At 40.5% G+C, this 26294-nt stretch overlaps 1 protein-coding gene across 13 annotated transcripts in view; it reads right to left on the bottom strand.

Annotated features, from left to right (window-relative positions):
* The window catches only part of LOC131432674 (PDF receptor), a 550466-nt gene that overhangs the window by 39848 nt on the left and 484324 nt on the right, over positions 1–26294 (bottom strand). For 12 of the 13 annotated variants that reach the window (XR_009229938.1, XM_058599088.1, XM_058599091.1 and 9 more), the window contains 2 exons: positions 15280–15349; positions 14960–15229 (listed from right to left, as the gene is read on the bottom strand). Coding sequence is in view for 11 of the 13 variants with exons in the window: in XM_058599088.1 (XP_058455071.1) it covers positions 14960–15229; positions 15280–15349 (340 nt within the window). In the remaining 2 variants the exon portion in view is untranslated. Of the gene's footprint in view, positions 1–11225; positions 11377–14959; positions 15230–15279; positions 15350–26294 lie in introns of all 13 variants that reach the window. The other variant, XR_009229939.1, reaches the window with a different exon arrangement.

The raw sequence follows: 26294 nt of genomic DNA, 5'->3' as shown, positions 1-26294 counted from the left end.
ATTCGCCTACTGTGTCGTATTGAGTAGGTGATGATTGGTTGTGCTCGTCGCGAAAATGGAGCGTTGCTCAGTCTACAAATTGTTACTGAACCAATAAATATAAGATTCTATAAAAAAGCCGTGTATAGCTTATTTTCTACGATCCAAGAACGATAAGAGACTGATTCATTGCCGTTTCAACCTTCCGAGCGAACGGAAGTTCTTTTGTTAACTGCAAAACGCTGAAAACCAGTGCCGTGTGTGATAAAGCGATCGGACAATCGAAATTGTACCGTTATTGTATAATAGACAATTGTGCTCGTTCCTCTGAGAGGTTTTTACACATAATACAATAGTGCAGTGTATAGACTTTGAATAGTGAACATTTGGAGTAGTGTCGTGACCCGGTGCTGTGAGCTTTTTTTCCTCTTAGAGGTTTTTTGCACACAGATACAACAACAATTCGAACAACGCGTGGCCCCAGCGGCCGAGTTTTGTAGCACATCGATTAGCCAAGGCCAGGCATTGGTGGCTATTCATTTTAAGCTAAGTATCATTCTCTTTCCCTTTTTTATCTGTCCTTGAAATTATCTGGTGGTATCCCAGATTTCTAACCCGTGCCATGACAAACCCTGAGAAACAAAACCCTGACCCACCAGATGATAAAATGGAGACAACTGTCGATAGCAAAACTCGCATTTAGAGCTGTCCCAACGTACTTACCCGGACAAGCTTAGGGTCTCGTTAACCAGCTCAAAACAGGCTAACGAGATCGTTCAGGGTGAGCTTTTTACGCGGGAATACCGTGTGTACAGCTCGTGAAGTCGAAATTGACGGCGTTGTCACCGATGCCAGTTTGACTTGCGATGACGTTCTTAAGTACGGGATGAGTTGCTTTAAAAACCCCCTACTTAAGAACGTAAAGATACTGGATTGCAAGCGATTGCATTCAGTGTCGATCGCGGGGGATGGTACCAAATCATACTCCCAATCAGACTCGTATCGGGTGACATTCGCTGGCTCGGCTTTATCTTACTACGTCCTCCTGGACCGAGTTCGCCTCCCTGTTCGTCTCTATGTTCCGCGTATCATGAACTGCACCAACTGCAAGCAACTGGGACACACAGTGTCCCATTGCAGCAATAAGCCCCGTTGTGCTAATTGTGGGGAGGCTCATGCGGATGGCTCCTGCGGTAAGGGTACTGCAAAGTGTCTTTACTGTAAGGAGGGTTCACATGACGTGATGGCATGTCCCGCGTACAAAGTGCGCAAGGATGGTTTGAAACGTTCCCTGAAGGAACACTCCAAGCGATCCTTTGCTGACATTCTCGAGAGTGCGAGTTTAACGATTCATTAGAAGGTTCATCTTCGGCGGTTCCTCATTGCTATAGGAAAAGAGTAAACAAATCCTCTCCTAAGCTCCCTAGTAAGGGTACGAAGTTGTCTTCCGATGGGCCTCCAACATTTATGTTTAGAAGTAGGTGAGACAAAGCTCCAAAGCAAACAGTTCCTGGTCTCGGGAAACTCAATTCTGAGAAGGAATTCCCACCACTTCCCGGGACACCAAAATCTCCAAGTGCCCCTGAAAACCCAACAGAGAACCAGCTGGGTGCTGGGCTCATAAAATTCTCTGATGTTGTGGACTGGATTTTTAACACCTTCAATATTTCTGATCCTCTTAAAAGCCTGTTTATGGCTTTAATACCTACAGTTAGAACTTTTTTTTTGTTTCAATTATAGAGGCTTTAACATTAATGTCATTCGCCTCTTCGGGCCAGAAAAACTTTCTGACCCTATGTGCGGGGTTGGGAATCGAACCCAGGCGGGCGGCGTGAAAGGCATCGACTTACCCATCACGCTGTACCCGTCCCCTAGTTAGAACTTTTTTGAAGCAGTTGACTGCAAAATGGCCCTTCTTTCAGCGATCGTATCCTTCCATGGCTAACTCATCCACCGAGGTCACGGATTCAATCACTGTTTTACAGTGGAATTGTAGAAGTATCATCCCAAAAATAGATTCTTTTCAAATTATTGTGAATAATCTGAAATGTGACGCATTTGCATTGTGCGAAACTTGGCTAACTTCTGATGTATCCCTAAACTGCCACGATTTTAACATTATTCGCCTGGATCGAGACGATCCCTACGGAGGAGTGCTTTTGGGGATCAAGAAGTGCTATTCCTACTATCGAATTAACCTCCAATCGATACCAGGTATTGAAGTTGTCGCATGTCATGTCACAATGAAAGGCAAGGACCTTTGCATTGCTTCCACCTACAATCCACCAAGAACCACGGTTGGGTACCGCTGGCTTAGCGATATTATGAAGCTTCTTCCCACGCCGACGTTAGTTTAAGGAGACTTTAACTCTCACGTCTGTCTTAATGATTACAACAGATCAACCGCGATCTATGATCTTTGCGATAACTTCAGTATGACTATTTTGAATACCGGAATTCCCGCACCACCAGCAAGACCAAGCGCGCTGGATTTATCCTTATGCTCGACCTCGCTATGGTTGGATTGCACATGGAAGGTGACCCCCGATCCCTACGGTAGCGACCATCTACCTATCGTAATTTCAATCGCCTGCGGATTAGGACCATCGGAGAAAATCAATATTTCGTATGACTTCACACGAAATATTGATCGGAAATAATACGCAAATTCGATATCTGAGAAACTAGAATCAACAAAAGAGCTTCCTCCGGAGGAAGAGTACACGTTGTTGGCTGGAACACCCGACAATTATCGGAATTACGCGGCGTTAGACAAGCAAATGAAGAACTTAGTCAAAGCAAAGAAACTTGGTTATTGGCGACGGTTTGTTGAAGGATTATCAAAAGAAACATCGATGAGCACTCTTTGGAACACAGCCCGACGAATGCGCAACCAAAACGCCACGAATGAAAGCGAGGATTATTCCAACAGCTGGATATTCGATTTCGTTAAAAAAGTATGCCCAGACTCTGTTCCGGAACAGAAGATCACCCACGCCGCGACATCAAATACAAACGAAACACCGTTTTCGATGGTAGAGCTCTCACTCGCACTCTTGTCGTGTAACAATAAAGCCCCGAGGTTAGACAGAATTAAATTCAACTTGTTGAAAAATTGAAAAATCTCTCTGACCCTGCCAAAAGGCGCTTGCTGAATTTATTCAACAAGTTTCTTACGGGTAATATTGTCCCACACGACTGGAGACAATTGCGAGTGATCGCCATCCAAAAACCAGGAAAACCAGCCTCCGATCACAATTCGTATCGGCCGATTGCTATGCTTTCCTGCATCCGGAAATTGTTCGAAAAAATGATTCTCTTTCGTCTTGATAATTTGGTGGAGACTAATGGCTTGCTTTCAGATACACAATTTGGTTTCCGCAGGGGCAAAGGAACGAACGATTGTTATGCGTTGCTCTCAACCGTAATTCAAATGGCATCAAGAGGGCTTTTGATTCATTCTTAATAAATATCTTATCTGAGAAGCTGCATCAGCATGGTCTTTCGCCAGTTATGAACAATTTTATTGTAATCTATTGTCCGAGAAACACATGTATTTCGCGCATGGTGATTTGTTGACAATACGATCCAGTTATTATTATTATTATTATTATTATTTTAAAATCAGTAGACACATTGTAGTCCTAATGATAGTTTCTAATACTAAGTAAAAAATTTGCTTGAATTGTTTTCCGTGAAAGGTTGAAGTCAAATCCAGATGATACACGATTGAACGATCTTTGCAAGCCTATAACGGCACCGTTTGTTCCATAGTTGGTGCGACGTAGAGGTAGTCGAAGAAAGGCGTTGTTACGGAGAGCACGGGGACGAACATTGATATCAACCTCACGGAGCAAAGCGGGGCAGTCAATCCTATCATTCAAAATATCAGCTATCATCAAAGCACGCGACAGCTCTCGTCGTACTTGTAGTGTGTCAAGACCAATCAGCAATCCGCGACTTTCATAGCTCGACAGTTGATGTGGATTATTCCAAGGTAATCGTCGAAGAACAAAACGTACGAATCTTCGTTGTATAGATTCTATTCTATGAGCTCCATTGAGGTAAAGAGGGTTCCAGACAACTGAGCAATATTCCAAAGTAGAACGAACGAGTGTACAGTATAGAGTCTTCAGGCAATGAATATCATTGAAGTGCTTAGCCATTCTAAATATGAATCCCAAACAGCGTGAAGCTTTCGCAACAATGTAGTTAATGTGCTGTTTGAATGATAACTGCTCATCGAGAAAGACACCAAGATCTTTAACGCATGTCGATCTACTAATCATGAATCCTTCAAGATAATATTCGAATTTGAACGGTAACTTTTTCCTTGTGAACGTAATGATTGAGCACTTCTCGGGATTGACTGTCATATGATTGATTTTGCACCAATTCGCAAAGATTTACAATTGCCGTTGAAGGAATGCCGCATCTTCTGAGCTGCGGATGGTATTATAGATCTTGAGGTCATCAGCAAAAGAAACTCGTGGTCCATCCAGACAAAGATTTACATCATTGAAGTACAAAAGGAAAATCAAAGGGCCAAGATCACATTGAAGGAATCCAGGCAAAGTGTAATAAATATATTAAATGTTTATATCCTCTTATAAACAGAAATTCTAAGCTCTCCCTAAAAAACAAATTGTTAATTTATAAACAAATTTTCAGACCAGCCATGCTTTATGCGGTACCAATTTGGTCAAGCTGTTGTTCCACCAGGAAGAAAACGCTTCAAAGGATTCAGAATAAAATTCTGAAAATGATTCTGAACGGACGCTCCCTGGTTTAGTACAAATGAGTTACACAGACTCACAAATATAGAACCATTAGATGTAATGTCACATAATATTATAAGCAAATTCCGGCAAAAATCGATGCAATCTTCAATTGAATCGATTCGCTCTCTGTATTAGTTAGTAAGTTAGTATATAAGTTCCTTTTCATTACACAATACAAGTAGGTTTAGAATTTTCCCTACACAAAAATCTCAGAATTGCGGAAGCAAATGATGTCTTCATGGTAATAACCAAATCATATATATATATATATATATATATATATATATATATATATATATATATATATATATATATATATATATATATATATATATATATATATATATATATATATATATATATATATATATATATATATATATATATATATATATATATATATATATATATATATATATATATATATATATATATATATATATATATATATATATATATATATATATATATATATATATATATATATATATATATATATATATATATAGAACAGGGCTGAAAAGTCACCACTTGTGGCTGAACACCCAATTTAAATCTTAATAATTTAATTTTAACTCATATTCCAATAAATAGTTATTTAAAAAAAAAAAAGGCCAAGATGACTCCTCTGTGGAATTCCAGACGTTGCAACAAATTCTTCGGAAACACAATCATCAATTTTGATAGTAAGACGTCGATTGCTGAGATATGATTGTATCCATTGAATGACGTTTGTACCAAAGCCGAGTCGATTTAATTTTGCAATTGTGATGTCATGATTGATTTTATCGAAAGCAGAAGAGAGATCTATATAGATAACGTCCGTCTGCAACCCGTCAGACATAGCGTTTGTTATGTAAGATGTGAAAGATACGAGGTTAGTAGCTGTTGAACGCTTCGGCATAAACCCGCGTTGAGTATCATCAATGTACTGCTTGCAATGGTTAAAAATTTGAGTCAGAATGACTTTTTCGAATAATTTAGGTATTGCGCTAAGAGAAGTGATACCGCGGTAGTTGTTCATATCGCTTTTGTCGCCTTTCTTATAAACCGGATACATAAACGAAGCTTTCCATAAATCCGGAAACACTGCTGTAGTTAATGAGGTTCTGAATAAACGATAAAGTGGCGATATTATTCCAGCCGAATATTTCTTCAAACTAACTGCCGGTATGCCATCTGGTCCTGCAGAACTCGAAGACTTCAATCCAGCGATAGTCATCTGTACCGAATTCACGTCTATGTCAATGGAGTGCAAAAAGCAATTAGATACCGGAACGTTGATTGCCGCTCGTTCGATTTGCTGTGGGGATAATGCTTCAGTAGAGAAAACACGAGCGAATTGTTCCGAAAAGAGCTGACAAATTTCTTGAGTACTCGAACCGGTACGCTCACCGAATCGCATTAACGATGGTAATCCAAATTCCTTCCTTTGCTCATTCACGTGCTTCCAGAAAGCTTTTGGGTTAGACTTTATCCTATGCTGTACCTTTTTTAAATAATTGGCATGGCAGCGCTTCACGGTTTTCTTGTATAACTTATTTATCTGAATATAATTATTGCGCAAAACGTAACCTCCATACTTGGAGTATCGTGTCAGAGCAGCTCTTTTGGATGTTTTCAGATGTTTCAATTCAGCGCTCAGCCACGGCGGATGTTTGGAATGTCGGACGGATCGTTTCGGAACAAAGTAATCAATCGCGTAGATTAGTACATTGGAGAAGGTCTGTACAGCTGCGTTAACATCATCATTGTCGAGAATGTCATCCCAATCGATACTCATTAGGAAGGCAGTCATGCTATTATAGTCGGCTCTATTAAAATTATAGCTGATGATGCTAGAGGGGGCGCTGTCATGAGGTAAACGTTTAGTCTCGAGTACGATGTGTAGCGGAGGATGATGTCGAACACATTTCACTAGAGGAGACGGCGCAACGCAAATGTTGGGTGCGATATCGGTTTTACTGGAGAAGCAAAGGTCGAGCATTCGGTCATTCTCATTAACGATGTGGTTGAATTGCCGCAGCAAGTTGAGATTATAACCATCGAGCAAGGTAGTTATGCTAGCGTGAAATGCTGAAAGTGCGGGATCAGCAAATAAAAATCCATCAGAAGTGGCACACCAATTCAAACTAGGGAAGTTAAAGTCTCCAACAACCAGGATTTCGTCGATAGGCAGCAATTTCATGCAATGACTCGATATGTGCCGTAATCAGCGACACATCACGACATCGATCCGGAGGAATGTAAATCACGCAAATGAAAAGCGAGAAATCAGCCAGTTGAATACGAACCCACACCTGCTCGACACAACGTCCCGGTGTGCTCTCAACCAGTTGAGCTTTTAAACGATGGTTAACCGCGATGAGCACTCCGCCTCCTATGCTCTTCGAACTGTTATGGGAGCTGCGATAGGTACGAAAAACTTCATAATTTGACCCTTATCCCAAAACGGATATCGTAATTCGTTGAGCCACGTTTCCGAAAGAGCAATGATGTCGTAACAATCATCCGTGCATGCCAATCGGTAATCGTCAATGCATGTATTAACGCCACCTACATTTTGGTAGTAAACATACAAATTGGAAGAACGACTGAAAACGGAAAGCGGTTCAGTGCTGGAAACGTTCACACAAGGCTCATACTTGCCGTCAAGAGTGGTTTGGAAGACCCCTTCGACGCTCCCACGCACAGGACCGGGACGACTGGTGAACGCAGGCTGCAGAGGCTCGACTGTGGAGGGCGTATCAGGGGCTTCCATGAAGCAGATTTCTGTGCGTCTCAGTGCAACATCAATTTGTGCGGTACGCTCCACACTAGAGCAAGACGGCAGCAGAGTAGGTACCGGAGGATGACAACTGGAAATGCGAAGCAAGTCAACACTGGAAAGCGGCTCATCGAAACTATACTTGCCATGAAGTGATGTTCGGAAGATTCTCTCACCACACTCGCACACAGGACCGGGACGACTGGAGTACGCTGGCTGGAATAGCTCGACTGTGGCGAGGGGCTCGAGAACTTCCACAGTAGCAACTACATCGCGTCCCAGTAAACTCTCCTCATCGTACGATCACAAATCATTTGTTATTCTAGGTGGTGTTCGCAACAACGACATCGATGGCGAAGAACCGGGCACCATTTCTGCGGCTGTAGCATCGTCGGGAGTTGGCGGTAGGACACTGATTGGCGGGCACCAGATGTTCTGGTTGCGATTGTCCTCAAACTCGCGGGAAAGTACACCTTGGGGCCAAGAATCAGGATCAAGTGCAGCGTCGCGAAATTTAGGAAGCAGCCCGACTTTGAAAGAAACAAAATTCAGGCTATTGACGTCGATTCCTTTTTTCACCAACGGTACAACCTTAATCTCGTCTTTACAATTGAGACCGTCTCTAGTGATCTGTTCTACCATTTCTTTGGTAACGCTAGGATGAAACCGGGACAAATAAATCCACACTAACGGAGACGATGAAACCGGTTGAATGTTGCAGTCATCAACGTGTTTCCGCCCAGAAAAGAAAGAATTAGCGGGTTCGTATCCGTCTTCGCGACGACGCTTAGCAGTCGGATGAGATAAATTAGTGTTTGTAACACTCTTATCGTTTTTTCGTCCCGGTGTGGAAACAGATACTTGGCGGGTAAGACGAGATATTTGCTGGCTATTTTTCGAAATTTCGACCTTCAGCTCAGCACATACCGATTCCATTCGCCGAAATCGCACATCCAACAGAAGATATAGACTCCCGGAAACGAGCGAGTTTCATCAATTTGCAGCACTGATCACACATCCAAAACAAATTGGGGTTTTCAGAAAGTACCTTCAAGAACGGTCTGTTGAATCCGGCACACTTCATGTGGACCACATGATTGCAAAAACCCGAGCACGAAATGAAATTCTCATCAGAAGTGACGGTTTTGGCACACCGATCACATGCATTGGTCATATCGCAATGATCTGAGACAGATGACATTGAAACACAGATGGCGCTGCAGTCACGTAAAAGCTCTGGGAACTGGATGTCTTACTGATGTGTTGACTATGATCAGTTATATTGTGCACTCAATGAATCACCAACGGCTGCAAAAAACTGATCGAAAAACACTCTCCAAGCACTGCACTCCAGAACCAGATAGAAACCAACCAAATTAGCAACCGAGTAGCGCACCACAAACAGAATATAAACGTTCAATAACCAAAAAAACAGTAATTTACTAGAGCTCACGGCACAGCAACAATGGCGGTAAGTTGTTTACAAACATATGTTGTTATATGGGTCTTCCTCAGGGCTCATGCTTAAGCCCCCTTTTATACAATTTTTACTTAAACAACATTGATGAATGTATCAACACATCCTGCACGCTAAGACAACTTGCCGACGACAGCGTTGTGTCCATTATAGGACCCAAAGCTGCTGATCTTCAAGGACCATTACAAGATACCCTCGACAACTTGTCGACATGGGCTCTTCAAATGAGTATCGAGTTCTCTACGGAGAAAACTGAGCTAGTTGTATTTTCACGGAAGCGAGAACCAGCACAATTACAGCTTCATCTAGGGGGTGAAACCATAGCTCAGGTCTTCACATTTAAATATCTCGGGGTCTGGTTCGACTCCAAAAGCACCTGGGAATGTCACATTAGGTATCTGAAACCAAAATGCCAACGGAGAATCAACTTTCTTCGTACGATTACCGGATCGTGGTGGGGTGCCCACCCAGGAGACCTGATCAGGTTGTACCAAACAACTATATTGTCCGTGATGGAATACGGATGCTTTTGCTTTCGATAAGCGGCGAACACCTATTTCATCAAGCTGGAAAGAATCCAGTATCGTTGCTTGCGTATTTCCTTAGGTTGCATGCAGTCTACTCAAACGATGAGTCTCAAAGTGTTGGCGGGCGTCTTAACGTTGAAAAATCGATTTTGGGACCTCTCATATCGATTGCTAATCCGATGCGATATTTTGAATCCGATGGTGATTGAAAACGTCGAAAGGCTTGTCGAGATCAATTCTCAGACCCGTTTTATGTCCTTGTATTTTGATTACATGGCTCAGCATATTAACCCTTCTTCGTTGCCCAACGTTAACCCTTCTACCTTGCCCAAAGATCATTACTTCATTGTCACGGACAGTCTAAGTTCAATAGAAGCTCTCCGGGCAATGAAGCAAGGAAAGTATCCCCCCTATTTTCTGAGGAAAATATGGGAACACTTGAGAACTTTATCTGGGCGGTCTTACTTAATATCCTTAGTCTGGGTCCCATCGCATTGTTCCATTCCAGGCAATGAACAGGCAGACTCATTGGCTAAAGTGGGCGCATTAGAAGGTGATATTTATGAAAAACCAATATGATTCAATGAATTTTTCAGAATCTCTCGTCAGAAAACTCTCGAAAGTTGCAAACTTCATGGAGCAATGACGAACTGGGACGATGGCTACACTCCATTATTACTAGGGTATCGACGAAACCTTGGTTCGTGGGGATGAACGTGAGTCGCGATTTCATTCGTGTTATGTCGCGGCTCATGTCAAATCACTACACTTTCAACGCACATCTCCGGCGTATTGGGCTCGCGAAGAGCGGTCTCTGCACCTGTGGCGACGGTTATCAGGACATCGAGCATGTCGTGTGGTCGTGCGTAGAGTATCGCGACGCCAGGTCGAAGCTACTGGAATGCCTTAGGGCCCGAGGTAGATCGCCCAATGTTCCGGTTTGGGATGTGTTGGCGAGTCGGGATAGTTTATATATGCTTCTCATATACCAGTACCCTTAACACATTAATATACAAGTGTAATCCGTAGTTTCCTCTCTCTTGTCGAGGCTAAGAATAATCTTCACCTACAGGTTCGAGACTAACATTCGCCCGATTCTCCAAATCCCTCGCCTGTTCACCATCTCTGTAGAAAATAACAAGATCTCTTTGCTGTCACTACCCGAATAAAAAATATTGTAAAAAAACAATACGATTTGCTGTTACAAAACCTGCCACAACTATGCTTTGACCGTTGAAAAATATTTTAATGTATTGTTATACACTATTCAATTAATTGTGAAAATGCTTTTTACAATAGAATGTATAGGTCGTTAAGTATCGTAACAATTCAAATCATAAAGTTTTTTCGTATATGTTTTCTTGGAAAACAATAAAATGTACAGTTTGCATATTGTTTGAAACAGCACGTGTACAATAAATTCAATTGTAGAATCGTAGAAACAATATATTGAATCGTTGGAAATGAAAAAAATCTTGTCAAGATACAATAAAATGTATTGTAACCCATATATCTAATTGTGAATCAATTGCTTATGCTGTACAATCAATGGTTTATTTTTTTACGGGTAACTTCTTCGTTCCCTCTTTCTCCGTTTCTCCACCATCTCGATGTCGACTAATTAGATCTTTATCGTTTTTAGTCATTCGTTCTCATACCCCCCTTTTCACCCCGTTTTCCACAGAATTACTTACCTATACTTCTTTCATTCTCTTAGGCAAAACGATCGCCCACGGGAAAACTACTTCAGTCGATGACCAACATGCGGGCCACCCGCTGGGTCTCTGTGACCTGGGGGTGTTTCCCGCGGACCCATTGAAATGTATAATCGTCATCTGGAAGACACTAATGCCATATTTAATCCACCGACCATTGCCGATCGCCAGCTGCAGACTGAATCTGCCAGAATCGACCATTGCGACCGGAATTCGCCACCACCCTAATGATAATACCCTAGTTTTAAGTTAGTTATAATTTAAAAGAAGAAAATACCCTTGGCATCTAAGAGCTTAAGCAATGTGCCTTGAAATATGTTACTATTGAATAAAAAAAAAGAGACTGATTGATTTTAGGTCTACGTCTGCCGTATTAATAAGAGATGTACATGGCAGGTGAAATGAAGCCGAATGGGAGATAATAGGACCAAGTCTCAATGTTTTTCGCAAAGAAGTAGTGATAAACATTAACAGGAGCTCGCAATGAAATGCGCACTAACACGTACCGCTCTCTATTATCCGACTTTCGTCCAATTTTTATTTTGTCGTTAATACGACTTACTTTACCATGGGGTGCAATTTCCAAATTTACCCTGTACAAGGATGAGTAGAACTGAATCGTGAACTTAACAACATAATTGTTTCTCCATGCTATTGGCAATATGATCAGCAATATATGACAAAATTTTCAATAGTATGGAATTAACGAGTATGAATGAGAAAAGCTCGTGACGCTTGTTTGCCTTTCACGTGATCGGGCGACTATTTAGATGCAGAAAGCGACGTCGCATTGTCGCGTTAACAAATTGGGTAGATATAAAACACGTTTTATTCATTCCAGTCTGCGCAATTGACTTTCAATGTCAGTATATTATTATTAAAAACTTTTTGATATTTTCTTTCATTGAAATTATTGTAATTCGCACCGTATGTACTTCCGCAAGCGAACAACTGTTTAATCTCTTTGGTCCTATACTCCTTTAGTGTAGGAGCACAGTTACAATGCTGGAAGTGAATTAATAAAAAAAACATTGCACAATTCATTCAATATATGAATTTATAAGAACAATTTTAAATATTCAGAAGTGTGAAGGTACGTGTTAGTTTTATTCGTAATCACGTCATCAAGTTATGTCTATGACTTTATCTACCCACTTTTTTATAAGAGTAGTAGAGTGTATCGTTAAAACAGCGTCTCGTTGCTATACTTGGAGCATTATTTGACAATGAACGATAAGATCGAGCATCGCAAGCTGTTGTTATATATAATACTGTGGTGTTCTTTTCAAAATGTTTCTCTTCGATTTGTTTGTGCATTAACTAGTATAACCTACAGAATGAAACAGTGCTTCGTTCGCGTAGGAAACATGACGTACAAACTCTACTAGTTTTGATTCAAATTTTGAAGTTTTTATACGTTTTGCCGTCATACTCTAAACGACGGTTTCAAACTTTAAGTTGTTGAATCCTAAAATATGCAGCAATTTTTAGTAGAACCATGAGACCTAACCTTTCATTTGACCCAAAGATATCTGCAAACTCTGAGAAAAGTGAGTGAGATCCACTTTTGAACATATGACTATTTTCTCCCGTCGTTAATCGAAAATCGGAAACCAGGATAGCCAGAATCGGTTCGTTTAGCAGCCTACTGATAATGGCGATCGATTTGTGTAGTTTTAAGACCAGTTTAGAATCTTTTTTGCGTAGTTTGTTTCACCGGTTTAAGTGACGGTGTATAATATTTAACACACTTCACCCTGTACCTCTGGAACCGGAAGTCCGATCCCAGGAATTTCGTATAGCACAGTGTCTTTTATTTGAATATAAGTTTGTAAAAATCGGTCAAACCATCGCTGAGAAAAGTGAGTGAGATCCATTTTACAATATATGAACACTAATTCCGGTGCTTCTGGAATCGGCGACCGGGAACCAGGATAGCCGGAATCGGTTTGCTTAGTTGCCTACTGATAATGACTATCGATTTGTGGAGTTTTAAGTCCTATTTTGAAAAAATTCATTTAAATCTAAAAAAATATAAAATTAAAATCATTTTTAAAGTTTGTGAAAATTGGTCCATCCTTCTCCGAGAGAAACGAGTACACACTTTTGTTACATATACACATACGTACACACACACACACTCACACACACATATATATATATATATATATATATATATATATATATATATATATATATATATATATATATATATATATATATATATATATATATATATATATATATATATATATATATATATATATATATATATATATATATATATATATATATATATATATATATATATATATATATATATATATATATATATATATATATATATATATATATAGACATTTGCTCAGTTCGTCGAGCTGAGTCGAATAGTATCTGGTGTACAACTTTAATTCCGCTGTTTTCCGATAGGTGGCTGTAGCGGCTGAGGCTGGTCAAAATACATAGATGATAATGCCTTTAAAGTGAGTGTGTAACGAATTGTCTGTTTATGTTCCCAATTCTCGCCATCGGGAAGTTTTACTTTTCTGTTACAATTAAAAAAATGCATCTGAAGCGCATCGAATGCTCTCAGAAACTTACGGTGATGCTGCTCTAAGGAGAAGAATGTGTCAAGAGTGTTTTCAACGTTTTAAAAATGGTAATTTCGATGTCGAAGACAAGCATTGTGGTGGAAGAGAAAAAACCTTCAAAAATGAACAACTAGAAGCATTTCTTGATGAAGATTCGTGCTAAACCCAAGAATAGCTTGCCAAATCGTTGGGAGTGAGTCAGCAAGCCATTTCAAAACGTTTCAAGGCCCTGGGCATTATTCACAAAGAAGAAACTGGGTGCCGTACGAGTTGACAACACGACAATGCTCGGCCTCACGTCGCAAAAGTTTTCAATGTGGTACCTGGAAACGCTGAAATGGGAAGTTGCCCACCGGCCGTATTCCCCAGATGTCGCCACTTCTGACTTCCACCTATTCCGTTCGATGGTACACGGCCTGGCAGATCAACATTTCCAATCCTTTGAAGAGTTGGAAAAATGGATTGCTTCATGGATAGTGTCAAAAGAGGACTCCTTTTTTCGAGCCGGGATCCGAAAATTGCCGGAAAGATGGGAGAGAGCTGTCGCTAGCGACGGACAATACTTTGAATAATACATCTGTAAGCGCTTTTTCGTAATAAAGCTTTTAATTTTGGAAAAAACGGCAAAAGCAAAGTTGTACACCTGATATATGACATCCGGCCCTCCGGACCTCGGTTTCACAGTAATTGCAGAACCTTTCTACATGAGAAAGGCAAAAAGTGCAAAGAAATTCAATAGTTGCATTAAATCAATGTCTTTGTAGTGATAAAAAGTGGAGTAGTTCTATAATTTAAAGTTAGTCTAAGTTTACCCTTATTTACCAATATATGTTGGTAGTACAGAAGTAAAATATATTACCGAGGAAAATTTGCCTTTTACTTACATCGAAACATTCGAAAACAACACTGTTAACGTTGTGCAGCGTTATGCATTGGTAACGTATATAAATGTTATGTGAAATTGTGAAAACACTATAATGCTTTTATTGATAAAGTAATGTGAAGTTATAATGCGTCGTGGTTACTTGGGTACTGCCCTAATTTATAATCTGACTATGAAAAATCTATCTATTTTACACCATAAAATGATTTTATTAGTTTATTTCGGTATTAAGTACATACCTCGCCATTCAGGAAGCAATAGAGAAGAGCGATGAAAAATCCTTGGAACGAAGAGAGAAAATGTGTCACATAGGACCACAATGCGAATTCCAATGCTGTTTTCTCCAGCGGTGCCTCGGACATGTTTGATATATTGGTTATTCCTAATAATGGCACTAAAACAACAGCAGCACGCACTGCTTTCCGCACCTGCTCCACATCGCTGGTATGACTTTGGCGTAGTTTGACGATCAACACTCGTATGATGTTTAGCAAAAATATGAAGTTTAACTGTAAGACTTCTTAGATAAATTCATATGAGTAAGATTTATGAAGCTTACCAGAACTACAGCTAGTCGTGGGCCTTCCAAAATCCAATAAAACGGAGTGAGATTGTATCCCCACCAACATCTTTTGGAAAAAAGAAATATATAAGAGAAAATGTTATGATCAGTTTAAGAGAGTATTTTTATTGCAGACATTAAATCTATCCTTAGTAAACGCGGCTCCTCATAGAAGGCTGTCTGTGAATACCTGTCATAATGGTATCACATCCAAAACACAATGCTATGTTGATCTTTGATAAAACAGTAAAAATGACTTACTCTTCAGTTATACGAATTAGGACGTCAGTTAAAAATTGTTAAACTTACAGTGTAACCATTTTCTATCATAATTTTGAACGCTCATGACTCAGTCATTTGTTGACAGATTAATAAAATTCAAGCACCAATCGATTCGGAAACGTCTAACTTAACCTTATGGTAACATCATTTCAATAAATCAATAGTGTTCCTTTGAAAAATCGGTTTGAATTGACCTGTTTTTTCACGAGACAATCACAGCATGCGATAATGATGCCATTCTTGGAATTCCTCTAACACGGACGAAGATTTTGATCGTTACTTTATACCTCGTATTTTTCCATGTATGACAAAACTAACGAACTCAAGTAGCATGTTAAGGTGAAATGTAGCAGAATGCGAAAATCGCGTTTTTGATCAATTATTCAAAATCTAGACCTATTTTCGAAAAACAAAAAACACTTAAGTTTTCGAAATCAAATTTATCATAACTAAGTATTCTTAGAATTTTGAAATTTTGCTTTGCGAGCCGTAATTGGTTTTTGAAATGTATAAACGGTTACTGTTCCGTTCCACGGGATGATTCTAGAACTGAAAAGTAGTGTTTGTAGAAGAATTTCACAAAGAATCTGAAAATGCAACTCAAAATTTTAAAATATTAGCTAAAACCACCGAAATCTGAAAAAGTTTACATAAACTTTTCTGCATTTTTTTATTGCTTGCGCACTGCTGTTTCGTATTGAGTTGGTGTTAGAAATGCACGATGGGTACGGTGGCATTATATCGTGAGCAAAAATTACATATCAAATAATGACGCGAATTTATGCAGCATTGGGTTTTGTGTTGTAATAAAAACGAGTTGAATACAATAAAATGGGTATTGTAAGAAATCGTTTATTTTCTAAGTAACTGTCATTTATAATGCTAATAATGTCCAATTTTGTTGAATTCAATACATTGATGTTGCTGAAGCAATAAAGTTTGGCTGTGTAATACCGTATAACAGGTATTATTTTAGATTGTAGCAATTTTTATAGCAAAACTATAACTTCATCATTGACAAGGTACTGAATGAAATGAATACAAGCCAAGTATTATCGTTCATTAACCTGTGATACAAACAATGTGATAAAAAATGAGAGTCAGCTTCGAGCCAGTCAGCATGGAAAACTTATTGGAATTCATTGGTTTTTCAATTATTATGAATACAATGAATCAACGCTTGATTTTCTTTTCAAAATCGATTGAATAATAATGAACTACGAAATAACTTTATATTTAATATCGTGCCCCAAATATGTGGTTGAGACAAGATTCACTAAATAATTTTAACTGCATGGTAAGATGAACCCACTCATGCGAGTCAAGTAAATACTTTTACGTAAATTCTATCTCATCGGCGGGAATGGCCTGGTGAACTACTGGCAAAGATATCGAAAATACTTGAATGTTCTCTTGTCTTCAATCGTTCTTTTGAAGGAGAATCCATGCTTGCTACTAAGCTCAGGCATATACATGGTTAGCAAGTTGGTCAATACATATACATATAGCCTCATGTTAGTCATTCATAATTACTCATGATTTATAGCTCTAGTGTAAGAGTAATCGATTAAATTAGCATATATTCAAAGTGTGAAGGATTCAAAAATCCACTACGTCCAATCTTTTTTACAAGCCAATATAACGAGAGGTAAACTCACTGCACTCAATCATTGAAAAAAGTTCTTGTTTCTATGTGTCCGTTTTTCTTGGTATACTTTGTGCGACGGTTCGTTCAACTGAAGCGGATCAAATTTTGGGCGCATTTTATGACGCTACATTTCACCTTAAGTTGCTGTCCTGTATTTTTATACTGATTGTGCAATTTATTAAGATACTTTATATTACTATTCTAGCAACTGTTGTGTTCTGGAAAAAGCGAATTTTCTCAGTGTTGTGTCACATATCTTAAAGTTCTTCCGTTATTACGAATACTCATGGGTCGATCCCAACACAAAAGCAGTAATAAAATCAGCGAAAAACAATTGTGAAACTCGTGGAAACTACTACGTAATGTAAACAAGAAATATAATGACGTTTACAAAACCATAACAAACTTAATTTCTAATGAATGAGTTTCTCATTTGATTTTTAATGCAATTGCTCAGAACCCAAACATAGAACTTGTAAAATAATCTGCACATGAAAAATGATAATGCTACATATTGTAGAATTGATCTCTTGTGTTTTGTAAACGAAAGATTGACAGTGAACTGCATTTTTATGGCGAAACACCAGGCTTTGGATGAACGGAGCAGTGAAGATGAGTATATATGCTTCACGGCGTATGACATTCATGAATATACCTACTTTATGAACCATGTCGCTTTTGAGGAAGCGTGAGCCTTGTTTCTTTATTGGAATGGCTGTCCATGCACGAGAATGGAAGAGAGCAAACAATATTCACCCATACTACTGTTTCTTTTTCTCTCGATAAGAGACAAGGTCTAGCCCCATGCAGTGTTGCTAAGCTCATTCAAATTACACACATTCTGCGCTCTCATGTGCCACCTAAAATCAAAGACTCTCCTGTGAGCGTGATCCACACACATTTTTTTCGCATAATTGTTCTACGGCATTCTTAACTGGTTAGTGACGATCAAACATTCTCCACCTCAGTCGTGCTTCTTTTGGCCCTCACTCACTCACTCGTGTACAGATAGGCAAGCACACTTCTACTGCACCCGTTACTCTTCTACTCTTGCATTCTTGCTGTTGCTTGCTCTTTGATTATTACACACATGAATACTACTACTCGCTCTTTCGCTCCCACACGAACTCTTATTCCCGCTCGAACTCTAAGTTCTATTGCTGCGTTGAGGTTCCATTCGTTATCGTTATTATAACGACAATAATAAAAATTTAATCACAAAGCATGTTTCATGCAGCAGTCTCAACCATGTTACCGCTATTTACTTGAATTTCGTACAGAGAATTAGGACAGTACAGGACTAGAGCGAACACAAACAATCGTTCAAACCAGCCCCTCACCGGAGGGCTGTTTCAAACACTGCGCAGAACCCCGAACTCCTGTTACTTCTATAACTCAAATTCATACTAAATAGCGTTTAATTGGGTTTAATCCAATTAGACCATGACAGTAAAACAATCCTGCAATTAAAACGAAGTGTTTTTCTCGGTAATTAATATTCATAATGTTCTTTTACTGTATTTGCATTGCATGCTGCGATTGGGAATTGGACTTTCGACATGTGAATATTATCATCTGCTAGTGAAAATCGTATCCGTCCTTTTTATTTCTTCAAGGAGCTGTGAAATACATCAGCATCGTTAATCAGTTAATACTGTACATACAAACAATAACTGGAGTCAAGTTGTAACACACCCCATCGACTATCATGGTGCTCGCATAAGCTTCGATTTGCCAAAATAAAAAAAACTACCGTGCGCAGCACACTGCCAGCATACTGGAATAGTGCTCACACTCCTGTTGGAGTGATTCCTAACATAATGTGAAAGATTGTGGGCTGACTCACAGCAATAACCCACTCGCAGTAAGTGTTTACTCCTGCTGACTCTCACTCATCGCACCCAAAAGAAAACACCACTCAGGTTCAAAATGTATCTTGTTGTGAGTCACTCATAAGCGTACGCGAAGGAGTGCGAGTAAGACAGAATACGTCTCGCCATCGATCGAAAATGTGCTGCGTACACTGGGCTTTCGCTCTATTAGCAACACTGGCCCCATGACTCATTGCAAGCAAACTCTATTCACGAAGCTAAAAAGTGATGAAGATCATATATTCAGTTTTCGCTAACAGACTGATGACTGGCTCTTTGCTGTCGCATGTTTCTTCGAGGTCTGAACGCGATTCACATTATACAGAATTCAATTTGTATGCACTGCCACCGCTAGAGCGTCTATTAGAATAAAGGTTTTGCTGTAATAGGGACATGTGTTCTTCACAGCTCTCACAGCTCACAATTAAAAGACTTATTTTTTATCCTATTGGTGGATTAACTATCATGCACTATTTCGATTAGGTTGGTAAACGACTGGACAATGCGTAATTCAGGCCCCAGTGTGGCTCTTAGCCTCTTGTCCAGTAACTCCTATCCCTAACACCCCCCGGTGCCGGCTGGGGTACGAGCAACCATAGGAAAGATCGAGTAACCAACCCCGGTGGGACCTTGTTCGTATGCTGACAGGGAAGGGGGTCCTCTTTAGAGGATGTCGGAGTGTCTGTACTCCATGTTAGGAGCGGCTTCAAACAGCGTCTGTTCTGGTATCCAGCGGCTGAGTATGAAATGCTGCATCCCGTTCAGCTAAATCCGGCCTAGGTGCTAGTTGGGACGTCAAACAGAGCAAGCACGATGATCCTCCGGCGAGACAGGGGGTTGGCGTAGGCCTAATGAGCCGCCCGTAAAACATCAATTACGAATAATACAGGAGAGAATACGACCCGAAACAATCGGCATAGACCCACGCGACGAAATAAGGACTACGATTAGAAACTTGGAACATGGAACTGCAAGTCGCTAGGTTTCGCAGGCTGCGACAGGATAATATACGAAGAACTAAATCCTCACAGCTTCGATGTCGTAGCGCTGCAGGAGCTTTGTTGGATGGGACAGAAGGTGTGGAAAAGCGGACATCGAGCGGCTACCTTCTACCAAAGCTGTGGCACAACGAACGAGCTGGGAACTGGCTTTATAGTGCTGGGCAAGATGCGTCAGCGAGTGATTGGGTGGCAGCCGATCAATGCTAGGATGTGTAAATTGAGAATTAAATGCCATTTTTTCAATTACAGCATCATCAACGTGCACTGCCCACATGAAAGGAGACCCGATGGCGAGAAAGAAGCGTTCTACGTGCAGCTGGAACAAGCCTATGACTGACGGCTGACCACGCAGAGACGTAAAAATTGTCATCGGTGACATGAATGCCCAGGTAGGAAGAGAGGCAATGTACCGACCGGTAATCGGGCCGAACAGCCTGCATGCCGCATCGAATAGCAACGGCCAACGGTTTGTCAACTTTGCGGCCTCCCGAGGAATGGTAGTCAGAAGCACCTTCTTTCCCCGCAAGGATATCCACAAAGCTACCTGGAGATCACCTGACCAACAGACCGAAAACCAAATCGACCACGTTTTGATCGACGGAAATTTTTTCTCGGACATCAACAATGTTCGTACCTACCGCAGTGCGAATATAGATTCGGACCACTACTTGGTTGTGTATGCATGCGCTCAAAACTTTCGACGGTGGCTACCCAACGTCGAAACCGAACGTCGCGGTTTAACATCGCGCGGCTTCGGGATGCTGGAGTAGCCCAAGATTACGCGCAGCAGTTGGCAGTGGCACTACCAACGGAAGAGCAACTTGGTGCAGCTACTCTTGAAGATGGCTGGAGAGACATCCGTTCTGCCATAGGTAACACTGCATCAGCAACGCTAGGTACGACGGCTCCGAACGTAATGAACGACCGGTTCGACGACGAATGTGAACAGTTAGTGGCCGAGAAGAATGCAACTTGGGCGAGCAAGCTGCAACACCGAACGAGAGCAAACGAGGAGCGATACAGACAGGCGCGGAACAGACTAAACTCGGTATCCCGTAGAAAAAAGCGGCAATAGGAAGACCGAGATCGCGAAGCGATGGAACAGCTGTTCCGTGCTAATAACACAAGGAAGTTCTACGAGAAGGTGAACCGTTCGTGCAGAGGCCATGTGCCACAGGCCGATATTTGCAAGGATACCAACGGGGATCTTCTCACGAACGACTGTGAGGTGATCGAGAGGTGGCGGCAGTATTTCGACAAGCACCTCAATGGCGATGTGGCGGAATACGAAAATGGCGGCGCGGTAACGTACTTGGGAACGCGTGCGGAGGACGATAGACTGCCGGTCCCAGACCTCAAAGAAGGGGAGGAGGTGGTAAGCCGGTTGAAAAATAACAAGGCCGCTGGCGTTGACCAACCACCAAGCGAGCTACTAAAACACGGTGGTAATGCACTAGTGAAAGTACTGCACTGGGTCGTTACCAAGATTTGAGAGGACGAGATTTTACCGGAGGAATGGATGGAAGGAATCGTGTGTCCTATCTACAAAAAGGGCGATTAGCTGGATTGCTGCAATTACCGCGCGATATCTCTGCTGAACGCCGCCTACAAGATACTCTTCCAAATCTTATGCCGTCGAGTTTAACCGATTGCAAACGAATTCGTGGGACAATATCAGGCAGGATTTATGGGCGAACGCGCTACCACGGACCAAGTGTTCGCCATCCGCCAGGTGTTGTAAAAGTGCCGCGAATACAATGTGCCCACACTTCACTTATTCATCGATTTCAAATCAGCCTACGACACAATCGTTCGTGAACAGCTATGGAAAATCATGCACGACTGTGGATTCCCGGACAAACTGATACGATTGGTCAAGGCTACGATGAATCGAGTGATGTGCGTTGTTCGAGTATCGGGGATAAACTTGAGTCCCTTCGAAACTCGCAGAGGGCTACGGCAAGGTGATGACCTTTCGTGTCTGCTATTCAACTTTGCTTTGAAGGGTGTGATAAGAAGAGCGAGGATAGACACGAGTCACACGATTTTCAGATAGTCCGTCCAGCTACTTGGTTTTGCTGATGATATTGATATTATAATACGCAACTTTGAGATGATGGAAGATACGTATATCGGACTAAAAGCTGAGGCCAAGCGGATCGGACTAGACATCAATGTGTCAAAGAAAAGGAACATGTAAGGCAGGGGCTCGAGAGAAGATAATGGCAGCCACCCATTACGAGTTCTGATTGGTGGTGATGAAATCGAAATGGTCGACGAGTTCGTGTACTTGGGCTCACTGGTGACTGCCGATAGTGATACCAGCAGAGAAATTCAGAGACGCATATTGTCAGGAAATCATGCTTACTTTGGACTACGCAGGACGCTTCGAACGAGCAAAATTCGCCGTCGTACGAAGTTAACTATCTACAAAACGCTCATTAGATCGGTTATCCTCTACGGGCACGAGTCCTGGACAATGCTAGCGGAGGATCAACGCGCATTAGGTGTTTTTGAACGGAAGGTGTTGCGAACCATCTTCGGCTGAGTGCGGATGGAAGACGGTACGCGGAGAAGGCGAATGAACCATGAACTGCACCAGTTGCTGGGAAGACCAACCCTCGTCCATACGGCCAAGGTCGGGCGGTTACGGTGGGCCGGGCATGTTGTTAGAATGTCAGAGAACAACCCGGTTAAAATGATTCTCGATAATGATCCGACCGGTATAAGAAGAAGAGGCGCGCAGCGGGCAAGATGGATCGATCAAATTGAGGACGACCTGCGGACCCTTCGCAGCTAACGAGGCTGGCGGCGAACAGCCACAAACCGAGTTGAATGGAGACGCCTCCTATATACAGCAGAGACCCGCGTGGTCTACGACTGAAAGAGTAAGAGTAAGTACTACTTCGATTAAACCAAATTAAACGCTATTCAACAGGAATTTGATTTACAGAAGTAACAAGAGTGCAGGTGCTAGTTTCTTTTTAGCAGCTAGCAAACGAAGCGTTTGTTTGTTTGCAGTATTTACTGAGATCGCCAGATTGCTATCGCTAATCCATCTCTCCTGCTACTTAACAGTTCGGCTGAAAAGTTCGTATCGTTTCTATGAGAGGGCGCCACTAGAATTAAATCCATACCATTTTCAGTTAGTACCAACCTTCAAAAGATACGTGTATAAATTTGACAGCTGTCTGATTATTAGTTTGTGAGATATTGCATTTTAAGTGTAGCTACTTTTGTTATTGTGAAAAAATGGAAAAAAAAGAATTTCGTGTGTGAAGTGAGAATTTCGGAGTGAAGTGATGGAGCCATGTTTCGTCCATTGTTATATATCGACGAAAAAAATCGATTTTATTTCGATATAACAGCTCCAAACACTGCTCAGAATCATCAATTCGTTGTTGTTTATGATGGATTGTGAGCTCACGCGGCACCCATTTTGCACAAAGCTTTCTCATATCCAAATATTCGTGAATAATATGTCCAACACGTTCCTTTGATATCTTTAGGGTGTCAGCTATCTCGATCAACTTCACTTTACGGTCATTGAAAATCATTTTGTGGATTTTTTCACGTTTTCATCAGTAACAGCCTCTTTTGGACGTCCACTGCGTTCATCGTCTTCGGTGCTCATATGACCAGTACGAAATTTTGCAAACCACTTACGAATTGTTGCTTCGCCCGGTGCAGAGTCTGGATAACACTCATCAAGCCATTTTTTGGTATCGGCGGCCCTTTTTTTATCAAAAAGTAGTGTTTCATCAACACACGAAATTCCTTTTCTTTCACTTTTTTCACAATAACAAAAGTAGCTACACTCAAAATGCAATATCTCACAAACTAATAATCAGACAGCTGTCAAATTTATACACGTATCTTTTGAAGGTTGGTACTAACTGAAAATGGTATGGATTTAATTCTTGTGGCGCCCTCTCATAGAAACGATACGAACTTTTCAGCCGACCTGTTATGTTTATAATATTCGAGTATAATTAAGAATTCTTACCCTCTACTAATTTGACACGAATTAAATAAGTGATATGCAACAGTTTCAGTGGCATAAAGTCATCATTAACAGCCGTTAGTAGTCTGTTAGCGAAAACTGAATATATAATATTCATCACTTCCAAGCCCCGTGAAGAGAGTTCGCTTGCATTGAATTGTTTTGTGAGAAGAACGACGTTCAAACCACGAGAGAGAAAATTCTGTTCATGGTTTCTGTGTTTCATGGAGACTCTAATACCAGCACACTGTACCATCTATGCATATGTGGAATATATTTGCTTCCACTAGCGTTTTTTTGTGTGGTTCTTTTCGGCTGGAAAGACGTCCTCATTGTGAGAGATGGAATTGTTCGTTCATAATGCAATGGAAACTATATATCTTATGATCAGGAAAGAACCGGAACTTCCCGCGCTTGTCCAATCGGTAAACTTTTATTATCTCAACGTTGGCAACACTTTTATACACATTCTGTCAAATTTTGACGCATATCGTACGATTAGTTTTAGTTTGGCGTCTATACAAAGAAGTTGAAAAATTTTCGTGTGGCGATTTTTATAATGGATGAAAATTTAGAACAACGTGCGTGCATCAAATTTTGTGTTGCAAATGGATTTAGGTGTTCCGAAACGTTGAAAATGTTAGAAAAGGCCTTTGATGAATCCTGTCTAGGAAATACACAGGCATACGAGTGGTATAAACGCTTCAAAGGTGGTCGTACAAGCTTGGATCATGATGAGATCCCTGGCCGCCCAACAACATCTGTTACTGAAGAAAACATTGAATCGGCGAAGCAAATCGTGTTGCAAAATCGTTCTGTACCGATTAGAGAGATTGCTGTGTTGTTGGGCATCTCTTATGGATCAGCCGAGCACATTTTAACTGATGTTCTGGGTTTGAAACGCGTCGCTTCTCGGCTGGTGCCAAAAAAGCTTAATTTCATTCAAAAACAGCGTCGTGTTGATGTGGCCAAAGAGATGATTTCCAACGCAGATAGTGACCCCACATTCATCGAATGCATCATAACTGGTGATGAGGTGTGGATCTATGAATATGGCGTCGAATACCGCGTCGAAACAATCGACCGAATGGCGCTTCGAAGGCGAGCCGTTGTTTTAAATTTTCATCCATTATAAAAATCGCCACACGAAAATTTTTCAACTTCTTTGTATAGACGCCAAACAAAAATTAATCGTACGATATGCGTCAAAATTTGACAGAATGTGTATAAAAGTGTTGCCAACGTTGAGAGAATAAAAGTTTACCGATTGGACAAGCGCGGGAATTTTAAAATGAAAATTCCGGTTCTTTTTTGATCATAAGGTATTCATTCACCGGTGAATGAATATTATAAAAAAACTTCGAAACATGTATTCGTACGCCCGAAATTTTCAAGCGCCTTCGAACTAACGTGTACACCAATTTCTATGAAAACTAACAGTCTATTATTTTTAATTAGAATCATCGGAATGGTGTTTAAAATACATTTTCAAACATTCCTAAAATTTTCAGACGATTTTGATTAAAATTTTTGAATTTTATATCATTGTTCTTCTAAAACTAAAGAAAACTGCACACACTGACCTAAAAATTCATAAGGGAGCCAAAACTATGCGGACTCAGCAGAAAATTTTTGTTTTACAGTAAGGTGGTTGCCAATTCGGCTTATCATTTTTTACCTTGCGGAGAGCATCGTTTCGCTTTTTTTCAGTATGAGATTTATGGTAATTTCGACGTATATTGTGTCCGACACCATTATGACAATCGTTTGGGACATTTTTGATCAGTTGAACAATTGTTATATTTACTCCCGTTTTACACGACGATGTGAACATTTTTGCAGAACTTCAATAACTGCTAGTGAAACATGAACAAGTTGGTGATTTGCTGCACAATTTCTCTAGATGTACTTAAAGTTGTTCTACATTGATTTTTTCGGTGGTATTGTAAAACTTAAAAGTGATAATTATTTACTTAGTAACCGATTATAATATATTTAAAAATCTTCCTGAACATATCTAACATAAAAAACAATTCTCCAACAACTGTAGAAAGTAAAATTTCAATAAGTTACATTTGCTACATGGGAACCGTTCTACACAGTATGATCTTTTGCACAAAAAGGAATCTATAAATATGCTCTGTCACATTTTCCTTCTCAGTCGGTGGCTGCCTGCTAATGAAAAAGGTAGTTTGTCCAGCGACGGG

This window comes from Malaya genurostris, chromosome 2 (assembly GCF_030247185.1).
Source record: "Malaya genurostris strain Urasoe2022 chromosome 2, Malgen_1.1, whole genome shotgun sequence".
In the NCBI taxonomy this organism is placed as follows: Eukaryota; Metazoa; Arthropoda; class Insecta; order Diptera; family Culicidae; genus Malaya; species Malaya genurostris.
Note: the sequence above shows the minus strand (reverse complement) of the source record. Positions and strands in the feature narration are given on the sequence as shown.